Below are 23,712 nucleotides of genomic sequence, written 5' to 3' on the forward strand. Positions count from 1 at the left end.
TCCAGAGACAGACCCAGTGGTCTCAGGAGGGAGGGAGGGTCCAACTTCTAGCAAGAAATATACGTTTTGCATGTAATATGTAGCTAGGCCCTGGCATAATGGCTTCATAGGGAATTTCTCATACAATCCTTCCAAAAAACTTGTGATGTAGCACTATTTTAAGTTGCAATTTGCAGATGAAGCATAGGCACAGGGAGACCAGGTCCCAAAGTCACATGGCTAATAAGTGATGGAGTAGTTTCCAGTCTGGGTAGTATGACTTTAGAGCCCCCATAATTCCTTACTATGGTATTCTGTCTCCTGTCCTGAAGAATCAGAGCATGGGCTGGAAAATGATGTTCAAAGATTCACTCACATATTCAACACAAATATTAAGTACCTACTATATGCCCCAGGCACTGTGCCTGAGCTTGTATAGAATGAATAAGACACAGATGCCAGCCTCAAGGAGTTTATTACCCAAATCAGCATCCCACTTTAACTTCTCTTCCTGCAGCTGGTCTGGTCTCTTTTAGTCCTATCCCAAACCCCAAATGCTGGGTGGCATTGCCTTCCTAAACCATGCTGTCCTTTTGGAAGCCTGAAAGAGGAGAGAACATACCAATCGATGGGACAGAAACTTGACATGGACCTTGACCTTTTGACGGTGTGGGTTAGAAATAACAAGGAGACCAGGGGTGCCATATAAATTTACTAGGTGACCATAAACACCTCCATGGAGTTCAATTTCCTCATTGGCAAATATCTGAGGCTCCTTACAAAGTCCAAAATGCTGATTAGTTTTGGAACATACTTGCCTCTTTTTTAGTATCTAGGAATTTTCAAAATGGTGACAGTGAGTGATCCAGCAATTGGATTATTGAATGTGTGTGTGTGTGTGTGTGTGTGTGTGTGTGTGTGTATATCTCCAAAAGAAATGAAATCACTATGTCAGAGAGATAACTGCACTACCATGTGTATGGCAGCACTATTCACAATAGCCTAAATAGGGGAGCAACCCTGGAGTTCACTGAGGGATGAATGGAAAAAGACAACATGATATACATATACAGTGGGATATTACTCATCTGTAAAACAGAATGGATGAGCCTGAAGAACATTGAGTGAACTAAACCAGGCACACAAAGACAAGTACTGCATGTTCTTGTTCATATGTGGAACAGTTGATCTGATATAAGTAGAGAGTAGAATGTTAATTATCAGAGGTCAGAAAAGGCAGGAAGCAGGCAGGGATAGAAAAATGTTGATTGGGCTGGGGCTGTTGCTCAGTGGCAGAGCGCTTGCCTAGCATGTGTGAGGCACTGGGTTCCATCCTCAGCACCACATTAAAAAAAAAAAAGGCATTCTTTACATCTACAACTACAAAAAAAATTTTTAAAAAGAAAAATGATAAATTATAAAAATACAATTAGATGGTGGGGAGTACAGTACAGAAAGGCGACTATAGTGAACAATGATTTATTGTAATTTCAAAATAGCTAGAAGAAAGGATTTTGAATATTTCTAATATGAAGATATGATAAATGGTCAGGATGACAGATTACCTAATTATCCCTGATTTCATCATTGCACATTGTATACATGTATTGGAATATTACTCTGTACCCATGAATATGTTTTATTATGACATGCCAATTAAAAGTTTTAAAACTTTTAAAAGGTGGGAGGGGTGGGGGAAGGAAAAAAAATAAGCTATAAGACCTTTGTCCTTCTGTTAATTTTATGTATATGTACACTGGTGTATTGACATGTCTACATATATGTGGTACCAAAATTGACATATGAGCCCATAAATTAAAATTTAAAAAATGGATCCAAATGCTTTTGATTTACATAATTTAAAAGGTTTTTAAATTGGGTAAACAAAAATATGGCTTTCAAGTTACTAACACAGTTTTGTTTCCAGGTGGTCAAAAAAAAAAAAAAGTTTTAAAAAGGGATCTGGAGGTATAGCTCAGTGGTAGAGCTGTTTGCCTAGCATGCCTGAGGACCTGGGTTTGACTGCCAGCAATTCACACACACAAAAGTTTACAAACTTTTAAATGGTGATGGTAGGTAAATTCCTGTCATAAGGGGGCTGAAAAACTCCTGTTTGCCTAGTTTTGTTGAGGAGTTGCTTGGAGACAGAAGAGAGCTCTATGTTCAGTTTTGTGTCAGATTTTGCTGATTTTTTCCTCTATTCTTTATTCATTTTCAGTTTCATTGCTTTCTGCTCTTACCTTTAGTATTTCCTTTCTATTTATTTTGGGTGTTTGTTTTTCTTGTTTGTTTGTTCATTCGTTCATTCATTCAGTCAGTCAGTCCTGGAGATCAAACCCAGGACCTCCCACATGCAAAGCACATGTTCTCCCACTGAGCTACATACACATCTAGCCATTATTTTGGGTTTAATTCTCTTTTCTTTTCCAGTTTCTTGAGGTGAAAGTTTAAATTTCTTCTTTCCTAATATGAACATTTAAAGGTATAGATTTCTCTTTAAACACTGTTTTAACAGCATCCCTCAATTTTTTTTTTTTTTTCATGTACAGGGGGTTGAACTCAGGGGCACTTTACCACTGAGCTACACCACAGCCCTTTCTATTTTTATTTTTTATTTTGAGACAGAGTCTTGCTAAGTTATAGAGACTGGCTCAAACATGATCCTTTGCCTTGGCTTCCTGAGTTTGGGGATTGTAGACCTGCCCCAAAACACCTGGCTCTCATTTTTTTTTTTTTTTTATTTTTTTTTTTTTTTTTTTTTTATTTTGGTACAGGGAATTGAACCCAGAGGCACTTAACCACTGAGCCACATCCCTGACCCTTTATTGTATTTTATTTAGAGACAGGGTCTCACTGAGTTGTTTAAGGCCTTGCTAAATTGCTGAGGTTGCCTTTGAACTCACAATCTTCCTGCCTCAGCCTCCCAAGTTGCTGGGATTATAGGCGTGTGCCATTACACCTGACTCAATTTTTGATTTATTGTTTTTATTGTCATTCACTCAAATTCTTTCAAATTTCTCTATAACCTTGACACATGGGGTATTTACATGTATATTGCTTTTGTGTAAGCATTTGGAGCTTGTCTAGGTGTCTTTTTGTTATTGTCCTATCTTCAAGTTCACCCATCCTTTCTTCCGCTGTCTAATCTACTGTTAATTCTTTCAGTGAATTTTCTATTGCATATACTGAACTTTTCAGTTCCACACTTTCCATTTGGTTCTTTTTCTTTCTTTTTTTTTTGGTGCAAGGTAAGCACTCTACCAACTGAGCCATATCCCCAGCCCCTCCATTTGGTTCTTTTTCATTCTTCCTATTCTTCTGTTGAGATTTGTTAACTCACAATGACCATTTTTCCCGTTCAGTCCTTTGGCATATTTATGACAGCTGTTTAAGTTCCTTTCAGATGGTGCCAACTTCTGAGTCATCCATGGGTCTGGTTCTATTGACTATTTTTTCTTTTGGCCATGGGTCACACACTTCCATAGGTGCTTTTTTTTTTCTTCCCCTGTCATTTGCCTTTGAATATTTTATTGAATCTTAGACATTGGAGATAGTACACTTTAGAGACTAGATTCTGTTATCTTCCAATGAGGAATGTTGAATTTCTATTTAATAGACAGTAGAATTACTGATGACCTAGAATTTGAGGCTTCAAGTGTTATCCTTTGCTAGTGTAAGTCAGCTTTGGTTTTGCCTTAGACTCAGGGCAAATCTTTAGTTCAGGAACATAGATTTTAGTCTTATGGCTTTAGTGAGTTTTACTTATTTTTAAATTAAATTTTTGTACTGGGGTTAAAACTCAGGGGCATTTTACCACTGAGCTACACCCCAGCCTTTTTTATCTTTTTTATTTTGAGATAGGGTCTCACTAATATGCCCAAGCTGGCCTTGAACTTTTAATCCTCTTGCCTTAGGCGCTCAGTCACTGAGATTGCATGTGGTGCCATCATGCACAGGTTTTTGGAAGTTTTAAATGGAAAGCCTGAAGTGTTTAGTTTACCCAATTCTTCGCTGACAGCTTTTTTTTTTTTTTTTTTTTGCAGTGCTAGGGATTGAACCTAGGGCCTAGTGCATTCCTAGGCAAACGTTCTACTACTGAGCCATGTCCCCAGTCCTCATGTCGGTAGGATTCTAACTCAGATTTGCTTTGCAGTGGGTAGTAGTCAAAATCTCTGTTCATCTCTTGTTGGGCTCCTTGAAGATTCCTCCATTCATAGTTTGGCAATTGGCTTTCGATTTGAGGAGGATTTAGATGCCAAGGCTTCCCCTTCTGTGGCCTTCTCACTCCAGGAAATTTATCTCGTTTTCAGCTTCTCTAGAGTCCCCAACTCTGTCCTCTGATTCTTCAAGCCATGAAAGGCTGGACTTTCTCCTAGAGTTCTAGTGGTCCTATACTATGGGAACTGGGAAGTGCCCCCAAGAAAAACCCCATTTAAGTGTAGATGATCCCTTTAAGAGTTGAGTCCCTTTGTTTCTGCCTGTTTTGTGATAGTTTAAGAGCTTTAATATAGTTGTTTTTCATGTTTTGTCGAGAGTTTATAATTTGCTCATTATTGGGGGGGGTTCATCTAATAAACGACTCTACCATTACTAAATCATTCTTTCACTTCGAAGTGTCCCTTTTAACTTATCTGTCTATATTCTACTGGGGTGGGGGAAGAAAACACAGTCATAAAAGATAAAGTGCAGTGTTGAGTCCAAATGCAGGTGGAGCTTAGAGGGGTCACTCAGGTAGGCTTCCCAGAAGTCTTTATGAGATAGACTGTCGGGGGCTGGGCAGGATTTGAAATAACAAAGAGGATGAGTGTGGCAACTTGGGTTCTGCTGAGGACAGGAGTTGGCAGGAATGTGATGTGAGGACAGTGAGAAAGAAGACCAACCTCAGCCTGGCTAGAGAGTGGGAGACACTGGATAGGTTCGGCATGAAGACATGGAAGAAGCCTGGCTCAGGGATGTCCTAGACCTCTAAGCATTGTCAAGTTGCCTCTGTTCTTCCATGACGGTTGTTTACAGGGTGCTCTCCACTCCCCACCCCTTCCTCTAGTTTGGGCCTGGTTCCCATCCTCTCTGGAGAGGGTGATTTAGATGGGTACCTTCCACAAAAGGGCAGATAAGGTGCAGAAATCTTTAGGGATGTAACTGTGCCAGAAGCCAAAAGAAGAGGAGTGACTTCTATTGCTCCACCCAAAGGCAGGCAGGTGGAAGCATCTTCATTGAATAGGGTCAGCACCTTCCAGGCCTTAGGGAGCCAGCATTGACTCATCCCAGCACCCAACATAGCATATTAGGTTCTTTGACCCTAATCTTTTGTCCTCTGAAGAACACACAATTGGCTTTAGGATCACAAAAGGAGGTTTAGGTGAGGGCTTAGAGATCTCTTAATCCCAGACTTTGTCTTTGGGAGGCTTAGGATCATTCACAGAGCCCAAAAGTGTCTTTAGAAGAGGGGTTTGATGGGGCTGGGGGCGGGGCAGACCATGGTGGAAGGATAATCTATAAGAGGGATCAGAGGGGGTGGGGTTCATCCCATGAACACAATGTCAGAAGAAGACGAGTTTTTTCTGTTCAAGAACATCTCATCGGTGGGGCCCTGGGATGGGCCTCAGTACCACATTGCCCCTGTCTGGGCCTTCCGCCTCCAGGCAGCTTTCTTGGGCTTTGTCTTCTTTGCAGGGACACCACTCAATGCCATAGTGCTGGTGGCCACGCTGCGCTACAAAAAGTTGCGGCAGCCACTCAACTACATTCTGGTCAATGTGTCCCTAGGGGGCTTCATCTACTGCATGTTCTCTGTCTTTGTTGTCTTCGTCAACAGCTGTCATGGATACTTCGTCTTTGGCCGCCATGTTTGTGCTCTGGAGGCCTTCCTGGGCTCTGCAGCAGGTACTAAAGGGGAAGTGGGGTCTGGGGAGGCAAAGGGCACTACTCCAGGAACTGGACTTTGGGATTGGAGAGGGCCCCTAAGTTGACTAGATGTCTGACTAAAATGTTTTGAGTGTTAAACTCTACTCCAAGGATATTGGTCAAATCCAATCTCTTCAGGCTTGCTCTACCCCATCTGTCTTCCATTCCACTTGCCAGGCTGGGTGGGGCTCTGTCTATCCTATTTTCACATTTTGTCACAGGTCTGGTGACAGGTTGGTCACTGGCCTTCCTGGCCTTTGAACGCTACATTGTCATCTGTAAGCCCTTCGGCAACTTCCGCTTCAGTTCCAAGCATGCAGTGGTGGTGGTTCTGGCTACCTGGATCATTGGTGTTGGCGTCTCCATTCCACCCTTCTTTGGCTGGAGCCGGTGAGAGCACAGGGCAGTGCCGCTGACTTACTCAGGGGCTCAGGTTAACATGAGTGGAAAGAGAGCTTGGGTATAACATTTTAGTCTTTGGTCTATATTTTCAGAGTTGGTGTAGTAGGTGAGGCAAAAGAGCTGTGGGAGATAAGCAGCAACACTGTGCAGTTGGAACCACTGTGGCCTCTACTGGCGATAACAGAAAATTCCTCTGCCACTAGGTAGTGTTGAGTGCCTACAATCACAGATTCAGGGAGCTAAGGTGGAGAATCTAGAGTTTGAGATCAGCTTGTATAACCTAAACCCCAGCTAAAAAGTAAAAAAAAAAAATTAAAAAGGAAGAAAATTCCTCTGCCTAAAATCTTCTGGCATTCTCTAGGTTCTAAGTGGAGAACACTCCACTTATTCTGGAGAATCCAGAGTAAATGAGTGCTTGTCCTGTGGGTAAGTGCTTGGTCCTTTACAGGTTCATCCCTGAGGGCCTTCAGTGCTCCTGTGGTCCAGACTGGTACACTGTGGGCACCAAATACCGCAGTGAGTACTACACCTGGTTCCTCTTCATCTTCTGCTTCATCATACCTCTCGGCCTCATCTGCTTCTCCTATGCTCAGCTGCTGAGGACCCTCAGAACTGTGAGTGGTTTTTGAGAATCTGATCAGGGGTCTCCAGGAGAGAGGAAGAGTAGGGACATGCACTAGAAAACAAGATATCTGGAAATGTTCATGGCCAGATAAGACAGATATCTAAAAGCAGTAAAGAAAGGAGCTGGGAGTCAGAGATGAAATGGAATGAAGAATAAGGTGGAGTCATCCCTGCTCAAATTGATGTAAAGAGATGTATGCACGTGATCCCTTCCAATGCTATAGACCAGAAATCTACTTCCACCTTGCTGTCCTCCAGGGAGGAAAGCCAACGGAACTCGAGCAGAAGCAAGGCAATCAGAGTGGATATTCCCAGTAGAAAAGGGTCCAGAGATCTATGATTTGAAGTCTGGGGGTAAGAGTGATGTGATGCTCTCTGTGCTCTGCCCCAGGTGGCAGCTCAGCAGCAAGAGTCAGCTACAACTCAGAAGGCCGAACGGGAGGTGAGCCGCATGGTGGTGGTGATGGTGGGATCCTTCTGTGTCTGCTATGTGCCCTATGCTGCCCTGGCTATGTACATGGTCAACAACCGCAACCATGGGCTTGACTTACGGCTTGTCACCATTCCTGCCTTCTTCTCGAAGAGCTCTTGTGTCTACAATCCCATTATCTACAGCTTCATGAATAAGCAGGTAAAGTTGTCTATCACATTCTCGTGAAGTCCTGGTCCATAAGTCATTGGTTATTTTTCTCAGAACACCCTAGATACTACTCAGAGGGTTTCTAGGAGTGGACAAGGGAAGCCCCGAGAACCTCAAGGAGGCTGAAAGTCCCTGGTAAGCATAGGGAGTAAGGTATGGTATTTAAGATAATAGATTCCAGTCAGGATAGAACTTGAGCCAAAAAAGAATCAAATTGCTCCAATGAGGGGCTATGAAAAGGTTTTGAAACCTTTCCCTTTCAAATTCTAGCCTGCAGAAACAAGTTATTTTAGACTGGAATTTAGCTAGATATCAGGATAAGGAAGCAATCAAAACCACCCGATATTGGGTATAAGGCACTGTGTGAAGCTGTTGGAATACAAAATAGAAAACTTTGCCCCATACTTCCTAATGTTATCTTCCCTTTATTCATCTGCCATGGGAACTATCTCCAATTCTGCCTTTCCCTCCAGTTCCGAGCTTGTATCATGGAGATGGTGTGTAGGAAGCCCATGACAGATGAATCTGAGGTATCCAGCTCCCAGAAAACAGAAGTTTCCACTGTCTCTTCTAGCAAAGTTGGTCCCAACTAGGAACCCCATGTTGACCTGTTTGCAGCAACTAGAACGTCATTTAAGTAAGTTTTCACGTTCTCCATCAAAAACCTAACTATTAACACAGTAAAGAGATGGGAAGGGGAGTGAGGGCAGTTTGTGAAGTCGATTTTTCATCTTTCTACTATTCCCTTCCTGCCTACAAAGCTGTTTCAGCAAGGTCTACTTCAGACTACCCAAAGTCATTTCAACAATCACTAGTTTCTACTCCTAACAGGCACCCTTCACAGCATTTGGAGAACCATAAAAGAGTACAGCTGATTTTTCAGATCGTAGATAACACTCCTTTTCCTTTTTAGTAACCTTTTTCCCCCTATTGGGGATCTGTTCTGAAGTGATGTATTCTGAATTAAAATACCTTAGAAATGGAAAGATGTAAAAACAAAAACAAAACAGCCCCTTGGTAGGCCCCAAATGAGTGTGAAAGAACTTCCTTATGCTATTTCTGCAAATAATTGCTACAGCTTTGGCAGAGATAGCTATGTCTAGAAGCCCCTGAACCAAGCTTATTCTTAGGTGTTTCCCCTCCCCCCACTTGGCTAAACCAATATATGTCTTAAGCTGTATTTATTAAAATAATTTAATTACTTTGATGTTCTCAAAATTAATTTGCATATCTTATTACCATTCATAAACTACACCAAAATGTTAAACATTTCACTTTATATCCTCCCTCCACTCCCTGCAGAACTTTTTTGAATAAAACCCAAGATAAACCTGTGTATATCTATCACAAAGAATGGTGTCTGTGGGTATCAGGTATGCAATGAGCAGCTGGGTTCCTCTCTAGTAACAAGGCCTACGAACAGCTCAGAAGGGTTATAGCTATGTGAGAGGATGCTAGGAGATTCCAGAAATAGGAGAAAAGCAGGAATAAGTTTGAGAGAAGGTAGTACTTTCTTTGGGATTGAGAGACGGGTGGGGTTAATCTTCTAGGAGGTCCTTTTCTGTGACATAGCACCCATAAGTCTAAGCCAGAGTTCCATTCCTACAAGAAAGAAGGACACACATCCACAATGAATGTAAACGGTTTTATTTAGAAACAGATAGGTACCTGTTTGCATTATAGAATATAAAACTTGGTTTACACTCTATAAAAAATAACCAATATCCAAATTTAAGAGAACTAGCACTCACAAAACACATACTGTGTGTGTGTAGCTACTGTTCACCAGCCTCAGGCTTGATTTAAACAAACAACCCCCCTAAAACAAAACAAAACAAAAAAACCCAAACTCCCCCCCAAACAAAAAAACACAAAACACTCCAAGGGGCTCACAGAGATGAGAGTACAATGCTTGCTGGCGAGTCCCCACATCCAAAAGCTGCCATCCTAGTAGTTTATGGTTTGCTAAGTGCATGATTTTCATGTCATGCCTGTGCTCTCTGCACCTAATAATCCTTGAGGCTCATTCAGTTCATGATGTGCCCTACCTAAGCTAGGGTGGTGGCATTATTTATTATCTCTGGTCTTAATAAAAAGGGGGAATCTGGAGGTGGAGAATGTTCATTATCCTATACTGGGGTTAAATGTAAAGAGTGTATCCTCTATCAAGAGCTTGATGCGAAGGCTGGGGTGAAATTACGTGACACCTGGCTCTTTGCCACACCAAGCAGCCCACCTCAACAGGATTGTGGAAGACCAAAGGATATACCTAGGTTCAGGTATAATCATCACCCAGCACCACCTGAATGTATTACCAGAAATATAGGAAATAATAAAGGTTATATATATATATATATTTATTTATTCATCTTAGTAACCTGAGGGTTAAAGATTTGGAATACAATAGTTCTTCTCAGAAGAGGTCCATCAGTAAGAAAGGGACTAAAATGGACAGTTTGTTACATAAAATATGGTTAAAATGGAGTTGGAAAGAGGGTGGTTTCTTCAGCTCCTTCTACAGTATTCTTCTCTTTGATAACAACAGAATACCTGCTGATCCAGGATAAATCTTTTTTGTTTTTTTGGCAGCAGAGAAGGAGGAAATGAGGGAATGGGGTGTGATGGTCAAAGGCAGGAAGAGTGAGCAATGGTCCTCAAACCAAAGAGTCCCCTATTTGTAGGTCCTCCTACCCTTGCATCTGAGCTCAAGCTCTAGGGTAGACACAGAGGCGCCTAGTAGTGAGTGGTTTGCATTCTGAGGTATGAGGATCCCTGGTAAAGTCAGCAGCACCTGGTTTTTGGAAACCAGCCCACAAGATAAGAACACTGCAACCAAGTTTATAACTAATACTGCTATTTAACTATCATCCCAAAGAGAAAAACGGGGGAAATCCCCACTATATTGGGAGGTTTTAAGCTTTCATATAAGATGGTCTAAATAATCTCTTCATTTGATCTTAGGGTTTCTTAAGCAGATTCTCATTCAGTAATCATACCTCTAGTTAAAGGCACTTTTGATGACATGATTGGAAAGGAGTGAATTTTTTTTTTTTTTTGGTACTGGGAATTGAACCTAGGATGCTCTGCCACTAAGTTATATTCAGCCCTTTTTGTTTTTTATTTTGAGACAGGGTCTTGCTAAGTTGCTGAGGCTGGCCTCAAACTTGAGATCTTCTTGCCTCAGCCTCCCAAGTTGCTGGGATTACAGGCATGTGCCACCATGCCGGCAAGGAGTGAATTTTAACTGCAGTGACATCAAGATTAATTCCTGGGAAAGAGGAGCCACATGGAGCACTTACAGTGATTTCAACAGGCAAATAATTATGTTGTAAGCATTTCAACAGATGCATACCCAGAAAAAAAAATGGATGCCCTGAACACACTTGTATTCTTCCTTTAGTTTTCCAGCTGTTTCTAGCTGGAAACTGGTCTATAAAAAGCTAGAAATAACTCTGTAAAGAGATCACACTCACTACTTGATTGATTTTCAAGACACTGGCCCTAGCTTCCTATCACAGCTGTGCTTGACAAAATTAACAAATAGCTAGTTCTACAGGGGAAAAAAGAATGAAGCCAAGTTGAGCCAAGCTTTCTTAGAGCACAGGGATTCTGTTCCTGACCAGATAATGGCAGGACCGGTTGCTGGACCCATACCAACTGAATGCAATCTGAAATGTCAGACTTTTCATAGGCAAGATTAAGTGTTATCTCTCAAAACATAAATCATGGAGCGTGTAATTTTCCTTTCTCTCAACATTTCTTATTGATCTCAGGCTTAAAATATTAGTTAAGTGAGAATTACAAAAATTATATAAGGGGTTGAGAAAGAGTAAAGGGCTAATTTTTGCCTACAAGTGTGGGTTGAGGATCTTGATCCTTCATATAATACTCCCAACTAGAAAACAAATACAAAAATAAACACACCATGTTATACATTATACAAAGTGTAAATCTACAAACACAAGTGTACTAATTAGAGTTGTTCCTCAGAAGCACAGTTCCCTCCAGTCCCTTAGAGAGGAGGAGGAATGGGGACGGGATGATTTTCATTATTTCATACGCCTTTTCATGTCTTAAAAAGTTTGTAATAACAGTCTCAGTAGCGCAAACAATTTCATGTGAAAACGAAAGCTGTAAAAATAAATTACTTTTGAAGAAACACGGGTTCCTCTGTCTGCAGCTCAGAATTCATCATGTCGTACTAAAGCCTCCCCAAAATCTGTGGCCTGGCTGCCCACAAACAAATCATACTTGTCGACGATCTCCTCCTTAGTAAGCTTGCCATCCTGAAATCAGAGAGAGTGGCGAGTTGAGGCAAAATATATTTCCTATTCTAAATTCAGAAACACTGTTAGAGAACAATGGGTTAATCAGGATTTAATTGTGAACTCCAACCTCAATCCCTCCCTTCTTCCATATACACAGAGAGAGAGAAAATAACAAAGAATATGCTTCTCTTATTAAGAATAAGTTAAAAACTGAAAGGATGGTCACTAATATGGCTCAACAGTTCCAGGACAGAGAGATAGGTTTGTTTCCTGAGGTTTGTAACAGGTTTGTTACTCTTCCTTTAGAGTAAAACATGGGACATCTATTAGATATGGGCTAGAGATGGCCAATAGCAACTGGAAAATACTTCAAAGTGAATCAATCAAGTTACTGTTTAATAGGAAAAACGAAATCTGCCAATATCAAGTCTAGTTTGCATCTCCCCTCTGGTCCTAGTCTCCAACCAGATTAGACACACCCAAACAAAGGCTCTGACACACACCTCAAACAGCATTAAGATTCCCAAGAGACAACTGCTCATATTTCCTTTTCTCATGAAGCTAAGGACAGGGCAGTTGGCAAATGAAGTGTCTGAGTAAGAACTCAAAATAGACTAACCTTAAAAGGTTTCTAAGATAAGTTTCTGCATCTGAAACTAAGGATTAGCCTAGATAATAGAATGTTCGAAATAACAGAAACCCCATCTTTAGACTTTCAGTTTATTCTAATAAGAAGACTCAAATCTTTGACAAAGGTGACAGAGTACAGTGATAACAATACTCTTGATAAAATGAATGTCTCAGATAATGCATCAAGGATGACTTTAATAGATTCCAAGGAAAAGCTGGCTTATAACCTTCTATAAAATATCTAATTTCTTAAAGTACATTTAAGAAAGAAATAACCAGTTTTGAGCAGGCAGAATGAGTCCATAATAGGTAAACTTTAAAAAAAAGTACAAAGGAAGTAACAAAGCAAAAAAAAGACAAGAAAATATCCTGAGTATCCAAAGATAATAAGTGATGCACGCTGCTGCATACAGGCTACACATAGAGGCGCTTTTATGCAGCCCAGGTTCCTTGAACACTGGGCAGAGATGAATAAAATGAAACCACAGAGCAAAGGTTGCCCTCAAAGTTTTCAATTGCCAAATTTAAATCCTTAGCAGACTTAAGATCTTAAATGCTCTATGTATCTTGATAAAATATTTTTAGATAATTCCTTAGAAACAGACTGATTACTGCCAGACTACTTTGGCTTATTCAGACTTACCTTGTTTTTTTTTTTTTTTTTTTGGCAGTACTGGGGATCGAACCCAGGGCCTCAAACACTCTACCAACTGAGTTATCTCCCCAGCCCACTTACCTTGTTTTGATCTGACTCATAGACTAGGTGCCTAGCTTCTGCCTCTGCATGGTCATAGTCTGAGGGAAGTATCCAGTCTTTGGTTTCTTCCTTGTCCATCTTCCCATCACGGTTCTTATCTCGAAACTCAACGAACTGCTCTCGCTCTGTCTTCACCCATTCTGGCTCATCTGCATTTCCATCATGGCTGTACATGTCACCTGTGTGCACAGAAATACATACCAAAGAAGAATTTGTCTTTTCCCAAAGACTGCCTCATGCTAATTTGGTCTAACCCTTCATGTTTTCAACCTAGTAGCAGTTTACATGGGTATCTCAGGCCAGAGCCCTTAAAAAAAGCAGTATATTTTCCTGAGACTTAATTACTGATCTTGCAACAAGTCTATTTCCAGCTACTGACTTTGAGTAAATGAAAGCAAAGAGAATTTTTATTACCTTGAAAACTATACAGACATAAGATGAGTTGACCAGCACCAGACAGGCTAGTTATTCCAGACATTTCATTTTGACCCATGGTAGCTACTTAAATTGGACCACTGGTTTAAAAAGTACAAATTCTCTGGGAAACTTAAGAAGTGTTATGTCATAAGCCAAAACTGCCTACTAACCAACTCCTATATAAAATGCATTGTGGTCTTTAGTCAGGGCAAAAATGCCCCTAGGTAATTAGGAACACTGTCAAGAAGTACACTGGGAAGGACCAGTCAGGAAAGAACCAAATTTCAGATCCTGAACTTACAGTTTTCCCTTAAAAGCTCATCTGCATGAGAACACAGTTCTGGCCTCCAAGGCTACTTTCCTGTCTCCCCTTTACCATCACCCTTTTTTCTACTGTATAGAAGAGAGGCCTACTCTCAGCCATTGTGAAACTTTAGAGTGTAAAACAGCTCCATGATGATGAAAAAACAATAAGAAAACATGAGTGTTTGTCTTGAGAAAGGAGGTGTTTGAAAAAATGCTAACAAATGCTTTCACGTGTTCAAGGCTTTGCTTTTAAAAAAACTAAAAAGAGGGTCTAATTGAGTTTTAGCCATGGGATCATTAAAAATAATTCTTGATGACAAATCATGTGATTTTTGTCATATAAGTCAAAAGGCGTTCCAAAAACTAAGTGATACTGCTATCACAAATCTTCCATTCCTATCAATTTATGTAAATAAGGTTTCTCAGTATTTCCTCTAAAAAAATAAAAATTAGGAGTTGGTGCTGAATTATTTTATTCTAATGGCAAGTAACTGCCATCCATGAATACAAAACCACTAGGAAAAAAGGTAGCACAGAGGTAATTTTTGTTTAATATGAACATGTTTACAGTAAATGTTATTTTGTCTGTCTATTAATGATTGTAACAGTAACTGAACCTGGAAAAGACTTGAAAACATTTTAAAACAACACTTAAACACAATTAAGGGATGGGATTGTGGCTCAGTGGTAAAGTGCTTGCCTGGCATGTGTGAGGCACTGGGCTTGAGTCTCAGCACCATAAATAAATAAATAAATAAATAATAAATAAATATCTTAAAAATTATTTAAAAAAACACAAGGGCTTTATCACAGAAAAAAAGTATTTTCATATTTCAATGTACACAAACAATACACTTGCAAATAACTATGTCAAGGTGATTTAAGGCTTTCAAGATAAAATATATTAGGATATACTTTTTTTTTTTTGGGTGGTGCTGGGGATTGAACCCAGGGCCTTGTGCCTATGAGGCAAGCACTCTACCAACTGAGCTATAACCCCAGCCCAAGAATATACTTTTATGGGGAAAATAAATTAAAAAGGAATTAAGAAACTAGACAATATAAAATTTCCAAATAGTAGAGAATTGCTAATTCAAGAAAATATTATTTTCAAGACAATACTATTTCGTGTCAGTTTTATCATCAGTAAGTGGGAAAAACATTCCTAAATTTCTACAAAATTAAACAAATAAATGTAATCAATCAATGATCACACTGTTGCCAACTGAAAGTTGTTATTTAAAACAATACGATAACAAAGAACTACTTCCTTTTTAATTGTTATTAAATGCAGACATAGCTGCTAACATTTATTGAGTGCTTATTGAATTCTAGGCATCATGATAAAGCATTTTACTTACACCATCACTTTATCCCCTCTTTTTCCCCCTGAATTATTTTAGGACAAGTCCCAGGTAATTTCTCATGCTTATGTACTTCAGAATATATCTGTCGTGGTCTATAAAATCAATTCCTTGGTATTGTCTAATGCCTAGTCCAAATTTGAACTTTCTGATTCTTTTTTTTTTCTTTTTCTGTTTTTGTTGTAGATAGACAGCATGCTTTTATTATATTTGTTTATTTTTTTAATGTGGTGCTGAGGATCAAACCCGGTGCCTCACAAGTGCTTGGCAAGTGCTCTGCCACTGAGCTACAGCCTCAACTCCCCTGATTCTCTTTGTAAAGTTGGTTTGTTCAAGCTGGCCATGATAACACATGCCTATAATCCCAGCGACTCAGGCTAAGGCAGGAGGATCGCCAAATTCAAGGCTAACCTCAACAATTCAGCAAGGCCTAAGCAACTTAGTGAGACTGCATCTCAAAATAAAAAATAAAGAGGGTGGGGATATAGCTTCGTGTTAAAAGTGCCCTTGAGTTCAATCCCCAGTAACAACAACAAAACCCCAAAAGAGCAAAAACAAAAATAAAGTTTGTTCAAATTATTCACATGAATGATGGGTAGGAAGTGGTTGTTTATTTTTAATTTATTAAATTTTATTTTTGACATTTAAATTTTAGAGATAAATTTCAGAATTAAGATACTTCATAATGTTAACCTATGCAACCAACAGTTTACTTTTTTTTTTTGGTGGACATAATACCTTTATTTTATTTTTATGCGGTGCTGAGGATCAAACCCAGGGTCAGACAGGGGCTAGGTGACGGCGCTACCACTGAGTCATAACCCCAGCCCCAACAGTTTACTCTTTATAACTAAAGTTCTAATTAATTATTTTAGATACCAATTTTAAAATATGTAAGAGAATGCTATTTGTCAAAATTCTTTTAGGAGTTAAGTGAGAAAAAAAGTCTGAAGACTCCTGAGCAATACCAAAACTAATTAAATGTACCTGCTCTCCTGTAAGGCATGGGAATATACCTAATAAGTCTAAATAGTTCTAGAAGCTCTAAGCAAAGGTAGTCAATATTGTCAATTTCCAGAACCTGAGGATTAAGAGCAGAATCACTCACACCCTCTGACTTTATCTCAAGAAGTTCTTCAGAATTTCAAACTTGCCAATTTCTCCAGCCTATAGTACACTGAGAAAAATGTATTTATATAAGGTCCATAGGCCAGGGTCCTATACCAATTACTCAAAGGTGAAGACTTATTTTTAGTAGGCAGATTGGAAAGTTGTTTTTTTTTTTTTTTAATTTGTTCTAATTTCTTGTACTGAATTAGAGAGGGAATGCAGGTAGGCTTAAAATACAGAGTTTTCATAGAAGCTAAAAAATACAATATAACGTAAGAGCATTTTAGGGGTAGATGAGTAAAGACATAAAAAATACTATTTGAATTCTACTTAAAAAGGATTAAATCCACTGGATAATATTAAGGAATTATCAATTTTTTGGTTCAGATTAAAAAGTTTTTAGAAATACGCATTTATCTTAGAGATGCATAATCAAATGTTTACAGATGAAATGAGATGATGATAGGATTTACTTCAAAATAAGAAAGGAAGCTGGTTGTGGCAGTGCACACCTGTAATCCCAGTGGCTTGGAGGTTGAGGCAGGAGGATTGTAGGTTCTAAGCCACTTTCAGTAATTTAGCAAGGCCCTAAGTAACTTTGTAAGACACTGGTTCTAAAAATAAAAAAGGCTGGAGATGTGACCAGTGGTTAAACAGCCCTGGTTCAATGCCCAGTACAAAAACAAAACAAAAAAAGGAAGAAGTGGATGTGGCCAAAGGTTAATGGTCGTTGAGGCACAGAGGTCATTATACTCTTTCAATTTTGTATAAGTTTACAATGCTCTGTAATAAATTTAAAAAGCAAAAAGAACTACACAGCATAACTCTGGGGTCTCTTATTAATGCTACATGTAAGAAGCAAAGAACTTTGCTTCTTTGTGATCTCTTTCCTCAACAGGGCAGAAATTGGCATATCACTAAAAACTGTAAACTCTATTCAAAAGACTTGAAGGTTTACAGAGACCAACATCCCAGACGTGAAAGTGTCTTCATGAGTTACTGACTTACAAAAGGAAGCAACACATAGACATGTGCACAAATACACTGGATAGCTTTGGTAGTTTCAAGATATAACTAACTCCTTTGCTTTTGAATCTATTATGATGCAGAAGACAGAAGTATCTTCTTATGTAGTCTCAATGCTTGGCAAATGGTGGTTCTTAACAGTGATACCTAAACAAGAGTGATAAAATGGCAAAAGCCAAGAAAAAAAAAAAAAAGTTAAAAGTACAAAAGCTTATAAATATCAACCTGGGTTCAGAAAACATACTCAGGCATCTACTGTCCTGATGAACTCCAATAAAAAGAAAAAAAAGTTCTTCTTTTTGGGCGGGAGCTATTTTCCATTGCTCATCCCTTTCTGTAGAAGGTATGACTAGACAATTATCTAAGTAAAGGAGAGATTCTTCACAGTTTAATGACAGGTAACAGAGATAGGTCTTTAGTTTCCCTTTCAGGCTTAAGAAAAGTATTTCAGGTAAAGATAAGAGATCTAAAAACAAACTGACTTATCTGAAACACAAAAGCGGTGGTTCACTAAAATAAGTTACTATAAGAAAAAAAACGTGAAATACCAATGGAACAAAACAGAGAACCCAGAAATCTATACATCTACAGTCAAATGATTTTTTGTTTCAGTGCTGGGGATCGAACCCAGGGCTTCATGCATACTATGTAAGTACTCTTCCACTGAGTTATATCCCCAGTCTGTACAGTCAAATGATTTTTGATAAAGGTCTCAAAAACGTACATTGGAGAAAGGACAGCCTCTATAATAAATGGTGCGGGGGGAACTGAATATCCATATTCAGGAGACTGAAACATGACACTATCTCTCACCACATAAAACAATCAACTCAAAATGGACTGAAGACCTAAACGTAAAACCTGAAACTTTAAAAATTACTAGATGAAAACAGAAACTTCTTTTTTTTGGGGGGGGTGCTGGGGATCGAACCCTGGGCCTTGTGCTTACAAGGCAAGCACTCTACCGACTGAGCTATCTCCCCAGCCCCAAACAGAAACATTTTTAAGACATCAATATAGGCAGTGATATTCTGGATAAGATCCCAAAAGCACAGGAAACAAAAGGTAAAAACAGACAAATGGGATTATATTAAACTAAGATGCTTCAGTACAGCAAAGGAAATAACAGAGTGAAGAGACAATGAGCAGAATGGGAAAATATATCTGCAACTGATCATCTGTTAAAGGATTAATATCTAGAATATATAAGAAACCCAACAGGGAAAAAAAAAAAAATCCCCAAATAACTTGATTAAACTATGGGCAAATGATCTAAATAGATGTTTCTCCAAAGACACACAAATGGCCAAGAGTGTGTTTCTATGTATATAAATAAAAAGCTCAATATCACTCACTAATCATCAGGGAAATGCAAACCAAAAATCATAATAAGGTACTACTCTAGTTAAAATGGCTATCAGAAAAAAGACAGGGCTGGGGATATAGCTCAGTTGCTAGAGTGCTTGCTTTGCATGCATAAGACCCTGGGTTCAATCCCTAGCACCACAAAAAAAAAAAAAAAAAAAAAAGACAATAACAAATGCTAGAGAGGATGTGGAGAAAGAGGAACTTTTATACACTGTTGATGAGAAAGTAAATTAGCATAGCCATTACAGAAAACAGTAGGAGATGTGGCTCAGGGTTAAGCACCCCTGGGTTCAATCCCTGGTACCATGGTACCAAAAAAACCCAAAAACAATATGGAGGCCCTCAAAACAACAAAACCTAACTAAAGATACATATGATCTAATTGTCCCACTACTGGTTATATGTCCCAAAAAAATGAAATCAGTATATCAAAGAGACAACTGTGGGCTGGGGTTGTAGCTCAGTGGTAGAGTACTTGCCGAGCACAGGTGAGAGGCACTGGGTTCAATCCTCAGCATCACATTAAAAAAAAAAAAATCGAATAAAGGTTAAAAAAAAAAGAAAAGACATCTGCATCCCCATATTTTTGCAGCACTATTCACAACAGCCAGAATAGTCAATAATCAACTGAAGTGTTCACTGATGGCTGAACAGATAAAGAAAATAGGGTGTACATATACACAATGGAAACTTATCTAGATAAATAAATAAATAAATAAATAAATAAATAAATAAAATCTCTCATATTCAGCAACATAGGTGAAATAAGTCAGGCATAGGAAGAGAAAAACAGCATGTTCTCTTTCATAGAAGGAAGTTGATTTCCTAGATGAAAACAGTGATCCCTAGAGGCTAGAAAGAGTAGGAGGAGGGGAGGTAAAGAGGGCTGGATAATGGGTACCAAAGATAAGTTAGACAGGGGGAATAAGTTATAGTGTTCTATAGCACTATAAGATAACTACAGTTTGTAACAATTTATTATATATTTTTAAAGAACTAGAAGAGAGGAATTCAATGGCGCCCAACACAAAGAAATAAATGTTTAAAGAAAGACTGATTTGCTTATTGTACTTTGTATACCTGAATTGTCATACTGTACCTCATCAATATGTATAATCATTATGTGTAAATTAAAATAAAAAGGATGTGGGGATTATAGCTCAGTGATAAGAGTACTTGCCTAGCCTAGGTGAGGCTCCCTGTGACTATTACCATCAATTCAACAGGGCATCTGGGATACACTATTTATCTGTGGTGCATAACACTGTAAGCACTAGCCAGCCATATGTGGCTATCAGATCCTTGAAATGTGGCTGGTCCAAACTGGGATATGCTACATATAAGTGTAAAAAATCTCAACAATTTATTTTATTATGTTTTTGTAATACCAGGGATTGAACCCAGGGGCACTCAACCACTGAGCCACATCTCCAGTCCTATTTTGTATTTTATTTAGAGACAGGGTCTTGCTGAGTTTCTTAGCATCTCACTTTTGCTGAGGCTGGCTTTGAACTCATGATCCTCCTGCCTTAGCCTCCCAAGCCACTGGGATTATAGGCTCAACAATTTATATTATTAATAAGGGGAAATTATAATATTTTGGAATATTAGATTAAAAATGCATTCTTGAAATTAATCTCACCTGCTTTTTACTTTTTTAATGTGGCTATCAAAAAAAAAATACATATGTGGGTCATACTTTCATTTTGACTGGATAGTGCTGCTATAGATAGTTTACCACTATTCATCACATTGGTATTGTTTAAGAGCTAAACCATGCAACAAATTGTTTCCATGGGTGATTACATCTTCCCAAATGTCTCAGCTTTTTCTAAGGTTAAAACACTTGAGAAAGAGACTTACCAATATACTCTTCTAGATCAATGAAACCATCAGCATTCTTATCTATATCCTCCATTGTTTCCTAAATAGAAAAGAAGAATGAATGAATTTGACAGAAGAGTATATGATGTGCCTATATGCTTAAAAGTGATGTTTTCCTAGCTAGAAAACGGTAGAATATTAATGTCACTCTGAGTTACATCCTCACGCCTTTTTTATTTTTTTAATTTTGAGACAGGATCTTGCTAAGTTGCTGAGCCTGGCCTCTACTTGAAATTCTCCTGCCTCAGCCTCCTCAGTAACTGGGATTACATGGTCATATATTGGCAATCTCTTATGCATCAACCTAAAATAACTATGAGTCTTCTTGGAGGAACACTGACATAGCTTAATGATGGTAGTCCTTGTTATTCTAAAAGGAGATGTGACCAGTAATTATGACTACAGCTATAAAAAGTCTATGTTATTAGTAACTGCATTCTGTGAAAATTCTTCAATATCACTGTTAGTTTCTGATCACTGATCATGGGATATTTTTTAAAACAGGATTTCCTCCCATTCTCACTTATGAAACTAACAATGAAATGGCAAAATACATCGTCTGATGTTAAGTATTATCATGCCAAATAGAAAGTCTAAGGCGCTTTGGAAAAACCATGATAGAGCCAGGCACTGTGGCACTTGCTACTCAGAAGGCTGAGGCAGGAGGATCACAACTGAGCAATACCCTGTCTCGAAATAAAAAACTAAAAGGGTTGGGAATGTGGCTCAGTTTAGAGTAACCCTGGGTTCAATCCCCAATATGGATGGATGGATGGATAGATGGATGGGTGGAAGGAAGGAAGGATGCACAGAAGACAGGCAGTGACAGCACTTGGACTCTGAATCTGGCAGCTATTTGAAAAACAAGTCATTCTGCCAAATATACAGGAAAGGCTAAAGAGGGGACACAGCATAAACAGCCAAAAGAGAAACTGAGTTCCTGTTTAGAACCCTGATCTCACCCACCTGCACTACTATGTCCTTCATATAGTCATATTCCTCAGGGTGCAGGAAAGCTGTGAATTCTTCCTTTGTGGCAATGAGATCTCCATCCTTGTCTGCCATCTTAAACCTCCGTTCATCTCTAACCATCATTTGTTTATAGTTAAATCCATCATCAGGGTCTGGATCATCTAGAAAACAAAAATTTAGGTCAAATCTGGAAAGAAAACACAAAAACATGGAGAATCATTTTCCAAGAAATAAAAACCAAGTGATGAAGAAATAATTCTTGAATACACAGGTAAAATTAAACCAAGCAATGAAAAAAATAACTTGATTACACAGGCAGCAGTCTAAAGACATTCAATTTTGGGATGAAACTCCAGTAATCAATCAGACCTCATTCAGGTCCAAGCTGAATATAAATGTTTGCCAATCAACATGAAACTCTGTCTCCTGGATTACTGAACAACAGTTCATGTTTTATTGTTTTTGGTGTTAAGGCTTGAATTTCCTAGTTATATCTGGGAAGCAGTGGTGGCTCTAATGCCATACTACCTGAGTTTGAATTCTACCATTCCTAGCTGTGTGTCCCTGGGTAAAAAACTTAACTGTGCCTCATTCTCATCTGTAAAATGAGAATAACAGTACCTGTCTCATAGGGTGTTATGAGGTTTAAGTGAGAAACAGTAACAACAAAACTAAGTCAAGCACTAAGAACAATGCCTGGCATATAGTTGGCATTCAGTAAATGTCAGTTATTGCTATTTTTATTAAACATTAAGAAAGCAGATATCAAGGACCTTCTGCCTCATTTTAGACATTTGGAGTCTTTTTTTTTTTTTTTTTTTTTTCAGTCGATCCAGAAACTGACCAAGAGTTATGTGTACTATTCTTCTTCCCCTTATACAAAATTCTAGAAAATACAAACTAACCTGGAGTTACAGACAGTAGGTCAGTGATTGCTTAGGGATAGGGATATAGGGAAGATGAGATATGAGGAAATTTGGGGGGGGGGGTGATAGATATGCTCATTATATTGATTGCACTGATGGTTTCACTGGTGTATACATATGTCAAAACTCATTAACTGTGCACTTAAATATGCAATTTACTGTATGTCAATTATACCTTGATAAAGCTGTTGTTTTAAAGAGATTAGATTACAACCAAATTGAATTTAGTCCTATCCATCTGTTATGATGTTTAACTGCACAAGCAGCAGTTAGATTCTATACAAGAATCTAGAAGAATAAAATTTAATTTCCATAAGCTGAAAAAATGTAAAGGAGTTAACCACAGAAAATAAAAGTTGAGTTACTGTGTAAACCAAATGAGATAACAGATATGAAAATACTTTGAAAAGTAATACAGCACATTAAAGGTAAGAAATTATCATTCCTACAATATATAGATTAAATATAAAGGGGACTTATTTTCTAAAAAGAGCCACAAGGCCCCTTTAATAGTAAGATCATACCACTGACCTCACCCATCTCTAATAGTGCAGCTCAATCTTTTCACATTTTAAGCACAGTTTAAAAAACTAAACCAAAAACTGCTGTATTTTAAGAGCTGAGCAGCTTGAAGCTTCTTTCTCTGTTGAGTGTCAAAACTATAGTGAGACAGTTTATTTCCTCATAAGGCTTTGAGACTCTAATAACGTACACTGAAAGTCAGAATGGGAGGGAGATGAAGAATTTAAGGAAAATACCATCTTTCTCAGACCCTAAGTCATCTCTTCTAAACAAATATCCAATTTCAGTACCAACTATGTAACAGAAGGTAACAGAAAAAGTCACTTTACATTTTCAGATTAGATTCTTAGCTAAAAGTCTTCCTCCCCTCCCTAGGATAAACATGGTGACTAGAATTGAGCAACCTAATAGCAAAATGTACATATTAAAGAATGGAAAAGGATGCAATGCTTTATTTTTAATGATGAAATTTATACCTACAGCTCTGCTCGGGGTGTTGTACTTATGCTAAGCACCATTTTATGGTCTTTTGGTGGCCTGCACACAGTCTCTGGTTGGCTCTTAATCTAGTTTTGGTATATAGGCAGGGAGGATTTTAGTATTTGTTATTCTA

At 38.6% G+C, this 23,712-nt stretch overlaps 2 protein-coding genes across 4 annotated transcripts in view; one reads left to right on the top strand and one right to left on the bottom strand.

Moving 5' to 3' along the window:
* The first annotated feature begins 4,069 nt into the window (after window positions 1–4,069).
* On the top strand, window positions 4,070–9,363 carry OPN1SW (opsin 1, short wave sensitive). Its single transcript, XM_079150909.1, has 5 exons — window positions 4,070–5,862; window positions 6,105–6,273; window positions 6,734–6,899; window positions 7,301–7,540; window positions 8,023–9,363. The coding sequence occupies exons 1-5, from the start codon at window positions 5,508–5,510 to the stop codon at window positions 8,140–8,142; spliced, it is 1,050 nt and encodes a 349-aa protein (XP_079007035.1). The 5' UTR covers window positions 4,070–5,507; the 3' UTR covers window positions 8,143–9,363.
* Window positions 9,176–23,712, bottom strand: part of CALU (calumenin) — a 32,156-nt gene continuing 17,619 nt past the window's right edge. For all 3 annotated transcript variants that reach the window (XM_079150906.1, XM_079150908.1, XM_079150907.1), the window contains 4 exons: window positions 21,646–21,812; window positions 20,659–20,719; window positions 13,184–13,383; window positions 9,176–11,835 (listed from right to left, as the gene is read on the bottom strand). In XM_079150906.1, coding sequence (XP_079007032.1) covers window positions 11,731–11,835; window positions 13,184–13,383; window positions 20,659–20,719; window positions 21,646–21,812 — 533 coding nt within the window. In that variant the 3' untranslated portion in view covers window positions 9,176–11,730. The remainder of the gene's footprint in view (window positions 11,836–13,183; window positions 13,384–20,658; window positions 20,720–21,645; window positions 21,813–23,712) is intronic.

Source organism: Sciurus vulgaris (assembly GCF_902686455.1).
Source record: "Sciurus vulgaris genome assembly, chromosome: 8".
Classification (NCBI taxonomy): domain Eukaryota; kingdom Metazoa; phylum Chordata; class Mammalia; order Rodentia; family Sciuridae; genus Sciurus; species Sciurus vulgaris.